This window comes from Cebus imitator, unplaced genomic scaffold, assembly GCF_001604975.1.
Source record: "Cebus imitator isolate Cc_AM_T3 unplaced genomic scaffold, Cebus_imitator-1.0 Scaffold1, whole genome shotgun sequence".
NCBI lineage: Eukaryota > Metazoa > Chordata > Mammalia > Primates > Cebidae > Cebus > Cebus imitator.
Window position 1 is genome coordinate 16,684,915 of NW_016107316.1, and position 9,863 is coordinate 16,694,777.

Sequence of the window (9,863 nt, forward strand, 5' to 3'; positions counted from 1 at the left end):
AGGCAAGAGGCAGGAGAATCGGTTGAACCCAGGAGGTAGAGGTTGCAGTGAGCCGAGTTCACACCACTGCACTCCACACTCCAGCCTGGGCAACAGAGCAAGATGCTGTCTCAAAAAAAATAAAAAAGAATACTGAATAAATACATATGGTTTAATTCAAGACCAAGAGGGGAGTGGGGCTGAAGTTTAGGGGATAATCTCTCCGGGCGATAGAAGTCTGACTACTAGGGCCTATATTTTAAAGCATGTTTTTAATAATGCCTCAACCTTACCTCAGTGATGGAAAACCTACTTTATGCCCCACCCCAGCTCCATCTCTGCACTAAGCCTCCAAAGCTGCACCTTGGTTCTTTCACGACTGAGGAGCTGATCTCTCTGGGAGATCATTTCCCTGTAACCCCATTCTGACTGGAGGGAGGGGTAGAAAGCTAGGATTATTTCCATTTCTCCATCTGTGGAACCTGTGTCTCTCTGCTCTTTGTCTCTAGTAGACTCAATTGTGGTACATATTTGCTCAGGAAAATGGCTGCACAGGCTGCAGCCTTGAGTTTTCAGTGATAAAAAGATGAAAAGCCCACTGGCTGCTCTCTTACTTGGGAATAGCAAAGTTGAAAATAAAAGGATCCTACCCAGTATGTCAAGCTGGACATAGCCTATTCCAGGTGTTTAGAATTACAACACTGTGGAATGCTAACAATGGAAAATTAAAACTAATTTACACTCTCCTCCCCTGGAGAGATAATGAAGCAGGAGGCTCAGAGAGGTGAAAGGACTTGGTCAAGGTCCCACAGCTCAGAACTGGGATTAGAACATATGGGTCCTGACTGTGTCCAGGGTGCCCTCCCTAGTTGTCTCAAGTCAAGAGACTCGGGTCTGTCTGAACTGGAACTCGCAGAATCCCCTGGGCTCTTAGTTTCTCTTTTATATTACACATGAAAACTGGTCTGTGTCTTTGAGAATCTCATTCCCTCTTCACCTTAACTCAGCTTCTCCATTGACAAAATACACAGAATGTAGATATACATGCCACCCTCAGCATCTGCCAGGTGTTGGCAACAGAATAAAATCCCAGTCACTGATACTAGCAGAGTGGGGTTTGTTTGTTTGTTTTGTTTTGAGATAAGATCTCGTTCTGTTACCAAGATGGGAGTGCAATGGCATGATTATAACTGACTATGACTCCTGGCCTCAAGTGAACCTCTCAAGTAACTGGGACTACAGGCACATGCCACCACACCTGGCTAACTTTTTTATTTTTTGTAGAGATAGGGGTCTTTCTGTGTTGCCCAGGCTAGTCTTGAATTCCTGGGCTCAAGCAATCCTCCTACCTTAGCCTCCAAAAGTGCTGGGATTACAGGCATGAGCCTTCTCACCTGGTCTCAGTGTGCTTTTAATCTCTGGATTTGGCATCATTACTCATTTATGCCCCCTAACACACACACACACACACACACACACAAACACACACACACCACATGCAGGCAGATAATTATACCCTGTGATGACCTGGAGGGAGCTCCCGCCTGACATGAAGGGCTTTCACATGCTCTGGAAAGACTGCAGAGGAACATGGTAGAAGGCCAGTCCTCCAGAAGAAGCATGAGACATTTGCCACCAAATACAGAAGAAAAAAAGGTCCCCTGGTGTTTCCTTTTTCCAGAGATGATTTGTAGAACTACCTGGCTGGTTTTGCAACTGGCAGTAGATAAAAGGGGAAGAAATATGGAATGAAAATGGCATGTGATATGAGCTTCTTAAAAATGAATAGTTTGGGAAGATAAAGATTTAAAGTAGAGAATAGATTGAGAGGACAATTATGGCTCTTGTGGCACCATCTCTAGTTTAAGGGGTTCAGGGTCTCCACAGAAGATGGGGCAGAAAGTAAGGATAACCAAGCAGAAATTGTGGACTTGGCTGGGCGCGGTGGGTCATACCTGTAATCGCAACACTTTGGGAGGCTAGGCAGGCAGATCATGAGATCGGGAGTTCAAGACCAGACTGATCAACATGGTGAAACCCTGTCTATACTAAAAATACAAAAATTAGCTGGGCATGATGGCGTGCACCTGTGATCCCAGCTACTCAGGGGGCTGAGGCAGGAGAATCACTTGAACACAAGAGGCGGAAGTTGCAGTGAGCAGAGATTGTGCCACTGCACTCCGGCCTGGGCAACGGAGCAGACTCTGTCTCAAAAAAAAAAAAAAAGAAAGAAAGAAATTGTGGACTCAACCCATCTCCCTGAAGCTGTTTCCTTCCCTCATTCCTTCCCCCATTTCTTACTTCACTGCAAAGTTCCACTCCTGCCCTGGGTTGAATCATGCCTGTCAGTGGGAATTAATTAACTCCTTCCCCACACCTCTTTCTTTTGAGCTTTCCCAGCTCCAGTCCCATCTGATGTCTAACCCAAGATGACAACCATGGCCCACATACCAGCAGGTTGCTTTCGGTGGTGAGGTCCTGACACTGGCTGCTCTCCAGGCACCAGCCACGCACTTCCATGGAGGCCTGAAACAGCAAGGCCAGCAACAGGGCCCCTGAGCGGCTGCAGCACGATCTCAGCATCTTCCAGGCAGGCTGAGCCTCTTCAGAAGCAAACAAGATTGGTGGGACCCCTGCAAGGAGCAAAACAATGTTGGCCGCTCACCAGGAAGGACCTTGAGCCAACAATAACAACACGCTCTCTTGTGGAGTTAAAGGTATTTTAAGGACAGGAGCAATGCTGAGAAAGGAGCTGTGTAGGGTGGTGGTATAAGTTGTAAGGAGGAGGGAATGGACCTGGGTAAGCTGTGGGCATTTCCCTGCTATCTTGTATTAGAACCAGACCCCTGAAAAGGTTAAGGCTGGAAGCTATTTTGGGGATTGCTTGGTTCAGCCCCTCCTATGAGAGATGGGAAAATTGAAGCCCAAAGAGAGACAATTACTTTAATGTTCATAACAAGGTAAGGCTAAGCTCCTAGCACAGAACTTTTCTATTTCACTGCATAAAGCTGTAGTTCTAACATGCTAGATCTAAGGGGTGAAAGTAACTTGGGAAAAACAGAAGACCCTGAAATTCCTGCTCAAGATGGGTTTTTCCCCTTTTATTCGACCAGAATCCATTCATTTATCTGAAATTGTATTTCCTATGAGTATTAGGTTTACAGAAAAGTAAATAAAACCACTGGCCAATTTAGGGAACACTTCAAGCAACCTGATTTGATGTCCTGCACACAAATTACTCTGGCGATCACTATTATCCAGACTCCAGTAACTTTGGAGAGCTTTGTTTTTAAAGCAGATCTCAACTCTTTTAAAACTGGCTCATCTTCTGAACACCTCACATGTCAGATGTCTTGTTCTCTAGGTCTCTCAAATGTGGTCTGAAATGGCTGGATATGAAGAGGAGGCAGGTGTGGAGCAGAAAGAAACAGACCAGAGGGAATTACTTCCTGGTGGAAGAGCCACTTCAGATACTTTTGGAGAATCCAGTAAGTGCCTGGGGCAGAAGCTGAGATCAAGATGCCAGGAGACAGTAAGGAGGGGGCACCCATGGTGTCCCTAGACCTTTGTGCCCACCCCTTTCTCCAGCACTGCTCTCTTGCTGCCAAATTACTCTTAACCAGGTGGGCCCCCTGAAGCCACCTCGAGATGTGAGATCAGCTCACCACCAACCCTACAATCATTTTGGCTTTCAGAAGATCTTCTCAGCCAGCTGCTAGAAAAAAATGTAATTAGATGAAAAAAGTAATTCACATGAAAGTGTGGATGACTAAGTGTCTTGTCACTCCTAATGAACGCTGGTATTTTAACATAAGTTTGCCCAAAAGAAATCTCTCATTTGGAGAGGCGTGGGCCAAATCTTTTTTTTTTTCTTTTTTTTTTGAGACGGAGTTTCACTCATGTTACCCAGGCTGGAGTGCAATGGCGCGATCTCGGCTCACCGCAACCTCCACCTCCTGGGTTCAGGCAATTCTCCTGCCTCAGCCTCCTGAGTAGCTGGGATTACAGGCACGCACCACCATGCCCAGCTAATGTTTTGTATTTTTAGTAGAGATGGGGTTTCACCATGTTGACCAGGATGGTCTCGATCTCTTGACCTCGTGATCCACCCGCCTCGGCCTCCCAAAGTGCTGGGATTATAGGCTTGAGCCACCGCGCCCGGCCCCCAAATCTTTTTTTATAGAGGAGGCTTTGGAAGTGAAAGTCCTCCCAGGCGCTCATTGTCTACCTCAGGAAGCCACTTCCTTCTCTCTGCCCCACCCTCACCCTATTCCCCAAGGCGCCAGGCCAGCACAGGGCTCACTTCAGGGTTGTTGGGCAAGGCTGAGCATTCTCAGAGCAGCCGTTAGATGGCGCTAGCAGCCAGTGACTGGCCTAGGGGGTGCTTTTGCCAAAGGGGCAACTGAACGAGTGTTGGTCAACCTAGCTGTCTTCTCCTGGCTCCAAGGGACAGGCTGTTTCCATTGTAGTCTACCAGTGATCCAGTTCAAGTACACAGCCTGAACTTGGTGGATGAGCAATTAGATTAAAGCTCCAAGATGACCATAGAACATTCAGGTCTGAAAAATGCCCAGATGTTACAGTCACAGAAAAATGGTAGTTATATATGTCACCAAATGCAAATGTAAAGTAACATATTAATAGAGAAAAAAATAAAATTATATAGGTGTGATCGTTCCCTCAACTATATTTCAATTCTCATCAAAGATGACCATTCTGGAATGATTTCCATTTATTAGAAGCCTACGTCATGACTTCTGGCCTTCCTGAAAAGCCCCAGAGAGCTTTTCCCTCCTACCCCATCGGCTGTGTTGTGCAATGTGGTAACATGTTCACTCCCACCCTCTCAGAGCTTTCATTCTATTGCTAAAATGTTAGACACCTGCTGTTGCTAAAATTTCAGATGCTTTCCTGAAAGATAATTTTGTGTTTGTATTGTATATTTTGCCTAGGTGTATTTTCAGTTTTCTACAATGAACAAATATGACCTTTTTGTGTCTTTTTTGTTTGTTTTAAGACAGAATCTTGCTCTGTCACCCAAGCTGGAATGCAGTGGCACGATCTCAGCTCACTGCAACCTCTGCTTCTTGCGTTCAAGTGATTCTTCTGCCTCAGCTTCCTAAGTAGCTAGGACTACAGGCACGTGCCACCATGTCCAGCTAATTTTTGTAGTTTTAGTAGACAGGGTTTCACCACGTTGGCCATGATGGTCTCAAACTCCTGACCTCAGGTGATCTGACTGCCTTAGCCTCCCAAAGTGCTGGGATTACAGGTGTGAGCCACTGCACCCCGCCTTGTGTCATTTTTAAAGCAACAAATTATTGGGGAAATATCAAATGCAGCGCTTTTTATAAGCAGGGAAAGTATTATAATCTAAAGATGGAAAGCTCTGGAAAAATAGAAACTTGCCATTTGCTCATCTTGAGATTAACTTTATATAGAACTACACTTATTAGAACTTCATAGGTGTGAAGGGGCTCTCTACAAGCTCAACAAATCATTTTGTTTGTTACTCTAAAACTGCACCCTGGCCATGCCCTTCTGAAAGATTAGAGGAGCACAGGGGCAGAGTTTTGTCCTTATACCATGACACACATGCATTAAGTCCTATAACAAAAGTGTCAAAGGAATATTAAGTCATTAAAGTAGCCATAATCTGTGCATAGCTTATAAACTGAGAAGGAAAACACACACGCTTGTATTTTCCTTGGCTCCTTCCAACCATTCTATAAGAACCCTCCCCGCTTCATTTAAACATGAAGAATTTGGGGACTCCAAGTGCCAAATGGACTGTCTCTCCTTCGCTGGAAACGCCTTTGCCTGAGCCTTGGCCATTCCAAACGGCTGCCGGCACCCGCAATCCAGGGTCTGCGCCATAAACAGCCCACCCCGTGGTCCTGTTGAGGGCATCCGAAACCAGGCGTTTCAGGACCCGGGACAGCTCCAACCCGGCCACCTGTTTTTAACCCCAGCTAGGCCTTGGAGAGAAGGCACTCAACTATCCTGCATTGTAATTGACCCAGGAATCATGTAGTTATCATAGCGCGGCCACCTCGGATGCGCTAAGGTGGGCAGGGAAACAAAGATTTAGGAATCCGAATCCCACCCCCCAAAAAAAAACAATTCTGGAAGATAGGGCGTTCATTATGACTTTTTTTTTTTGAAAGACAGAGTTTCACCATGTTGGTCAGGCTGGTCTTGAATTCCCGACCTCAGGCGATCCGCCTGCCTTGGCCTCCAAAATGCTTGGATTACAGGCTTGAGCCACCGCGCCCGGCCCATTACGACTTTTACCATTTTCTCTGCCGCCCCGTTTCCAACATTCATTTGCGATAGCGTGTATGGAATGTTACTTTCCAGAAGTGACACCTATCCTGGAAATTGGGAGCAAGAGATGCTAAAAGACCGGGCTCTCTCAAGACCTCCTAGCAGGCGCTCGGAGCCTCCGGGGTCCTAGCAGCCCGCGACCCCCGTTTCCACCTTAGCGCCGGACCCCGGACCGCGTTCGCCCAGGGGTTGGACGCAGGCCCTCCGACTCAGCTGCCAGCTGCTTCTCACGCCGTAGTCGGTGCAGAAAGTTTGCAGAGAGCTCGGGACCGCTGCGAGCCAGAGGCGCCAAGGTCCGCCTTCGGAACCGAAGCCGAAGCCTGCCGAGAGCGTCGCGAGGACGGGGACAGGGAGTCCCAGGGAAAGAGCGCGGTTCCCCCGCTGCACCCTTACCTGTCACGGGAGGCTGCTCTCTGCGTGCGAGGACGCTCGGCGGCTTCTCTTGATCGCCGCTCTCCTTCCCCTCCTTCGCCGCCGCTTGGTCCCGCTCTCCTCTGTCCTTTTATACTTGCCGAGCTCTCCCGGTGGGCGCGGGACCTTGACCTTCCCAGCAGCGCAACGAGCAGCTCCCGGGCCCAGGGAAGGGGGGCCGTGGGGCGTGGGAGGGGGGCTTCCAGACGGGGGATGAGCGCAGCGGAGACGCACCTGGAAAGAGGCTGGAATTAGCACTGTCCTGCCGAAGGCGCACCTGGCTGCCCTCCCTCAGGAAGAACTTAATTATGGATGGCGTTGGGTCTCCACTTCGGACCGGCAGGAGGCTTAGCACCCCGGTGTGGGGCAGGCCGGGCCCCTTCTGAGGTCGTCGAGGCGAGGATTAAGTTACCTGCGTGCGTGCTGGGGCTGGCACTTGCTCGTTCACATTTTGTGGTAAATATCACCACACAGCGAGTGTGTCCCTGAGGCCTCCGATTTCCCCGTTGTTTGGAAACTGTGATGTGGAAGTCGTGGGGAATCACATTCTCTCTGTTCCACTTTGGGGAGGGGAGGAGGGAGCAGAGGTCAGAAGCCCTCTTGGGGGTGTGAAGGTGAGTTACACTGCTCACCCGGGGACTGCTCCCCAAGGCCCTAGTTTACGGGAGACTCCCTTCTGTGCCCCAAGCCTCAAGTAAAAAGTCCTGTTAACCTTAGGCCATTAAATGGGGAGAGGGTGATGCTGTAAAGAGCAGCTGAAGTGCTTTTCCTGTGGCCTCTGATCCCTCTCTTTGCCATGGCAGGGTGGTCTGGGGACTCTGAGACAATTTTCAATATCCCCGTTGGCCCTGGAGTTCTGGCTTCACTTTAGTTCCAAATATCAGGCCAGAGAGAAGATAGCACTCAAACCAAGCCTAAGAGACTCTACCTTAACCTGGAGTAAAGAAACAAAACCAAATTGTGTGATGTGGTGGGTGTGGGAGGGAGTATTGGGACTAAACTGGGCTTCACATAAAGACATTTGCTCAATCTGCCAACTGCTAGAACTTTCCTGATTCCCAATGAGATTTTTTTTTTTTTTGATTGATTGATTGTTTCAGACAGTCTTGCTCTGTTTCAGACAATCTCGCTCTCAGCTTACCACAACCTTCACCTCCCGGGTTCAAGTGATTCCCCTGCCTCAACCTCCTGAGTAGCTGGGACTATAGGCCTGGGCCACCATGCCCGGCTAATTTTTGTATTTTTGGTAGATACAGGGTTTCACCATGTTTCACCATGTTGGCCAAGCTGGTCTTGAACTCCTGACCTCAAGTGATCTGTCTGCATCACCCTCCCAAAGTGCTAGGATTATAGGCATGAGCCACCACACCTGGCCGAGATGCTGTTTTAGACTCCAGGGCTCCTTGTGGATTCAACTTTTCTGGTGACATTGGCTTTACATTCAGCAATCCTTTCCTTTTGGACCACAAGAGAGATCCAACCTCCTTCACAGTAGACAAGATGCTTCATTGCCCAGTCTTGTCTCCTTTCCAGAGCCATCTCTCAGTTCTCTATCTTGCATCCTGGCACTTCAGCATCCACAACATTCATATACCTAGGAAGATGGCTTTCTCAGGTCTCCATTGTCCAAGCTGTTCCCCCAGCTAGAACACCCTTTCTTTCTCCAGCCAGGAGCTTGACTCACTGCAAGATGTAGCTCATCCATCGGCCCCTGTTCCCTGAAGCCCTCTTTGGCCGCTCTTCCTAGCAGGGGCATAAGGCATGACCTCCTCTGCATTCCACAAAAGTTCATTCCCATCTTGTCAGTGCATGTAGCTTGCACTAATTCACTTCTGTCCCCATTTTTTATCTTCCTCCCACCCCACAACCACCATCAATCAGGTCTGTAAACTCTTTCAAACAGATGGTGATTTTGCCTTATTTTGCTTTGTGCTAGCTTTGTAGCTTCATGAGGCAGCGTGTGGTAGCAGAAAAATCAAACCAGGAAAATTCCAAATGGACCCAACTTCTTCAGCTGGGTTCCTTTCTCTGCCTCTCTCTCTCTCTCTCTCTCTCTCTCTCTCTCTCTCTCTCTCTCTTTCTCGTATTACAGGTATTAGCCACTATACCTGGCCCAGCTTCTTAGTTTCATGCAGCAAAACCCACTTTGGCCTCCATGAACTGAAAAGCCATTGAACCGTATTTAGAATCACTGCACAGGTTGGGGAACCAGGATCTAAAAATGGGCAGAGACACAGTGTGGCTGGAACCATGGCCAAAATCAGATCCAGTGGAGAAAAAACACAGACCACCACTGGGAACCAGAGGCCACAAGAGGCATGTCAAGACCACAGGCATCCGACATAGATGTCACTTCTAGGATGAGAAGCTGCCATTCTCATTTCAGCTCATGCCACCAGAAAAGTGTCACCACTGCCCTTTAATCCTTGTATCACTAGCTCCTCTTTGAAAGCCTAGAGCACATGCCTCTGATTGTCTGAAATAATATAATTTTTCCCTTTTATTCTAGTAATGTGGTGGAATTATTTCATTGTTGATTTTTTTGTGTTAAACCTATCATGCCTTCTTAGATTAAACCAAATTTGATTATTATGTGTTATCCTTATATAGATAGCACTGGATTCAATTTGCTAATATTTTATTTAAGATATTTGCAGGCTGGGCATTGTGGCTCATGTCTGTAATCCCAGCACTTTGGGAGGCTGAGGCAGGTGGATCATGAGGTCAGGAGTTTGAGACCAGCCTGACCAACATGGTGAAACCCATCTCTACTAAAAATACAAAAATTAGCTGGGAATGGTGCCCCACGCCTGTAATCCCAGCCCCTCAGGAGGCTGAGCCAGGAGAATAGCTTGAATCCGGGAGGCAGAGGTTGTGGTGAGCCGAGAGTATGCCCCTGTACTCCAGCTTGGGTGACAGAATGAGACTCCATCTAAAAAAAAAAAAAAGGCATTTGCATTGATGTTCATGAGATGAGCCTGTAATTTTCCTTTCTTGTGGAATTCTTGTCTAATTTGGGAATCAAAAAATTGTGCTGGCCTCATAAAACAAGTTGAACAGCCGTCTTCCCTCCCCTGTTTTTGTAATTCAGTAGAAGAATTTTCGTATAATGGTGTTATCTCGTCCTTAAATGTTTGGGATGATTG

The 9,863-nt window shown here is 47.7% G+C and overlaps 1 protein-coding gene across 1 annotated transcript in view; it reads right to left on the reverse strand.

Annotated features, from left to right (window-relative positions):
* Nucleotides 1-6,894, reverse strand: part of POMC (proopiomelanocortin) — an 8,600-nt gene extending 1,706 nt beyond the window's left edge. Inside the window, exons 1-2 of the mRNA XM_017527051.2 lie at nucleotides 6,700-6,894; nucleotides 2,431-2,612 (exon numbers count right to left, since the gene is read on the reverse strand). Coding sequence (XP_017382540.1) covers nucleotides 2,431-2,562 — 132 coding nt within the window. The 5' untranslated portion in view covers nucleotides 2,563-2,612; nucleotides 6,700-6,894. The remainder of the gene's footprint in view (nucleotides 1-2,430; nucleotides 2,613-6,699) is intronic.
* Between the last annotated feature and the right edge of the window lie 2,969 nt (nucleotides 6,895-9,863).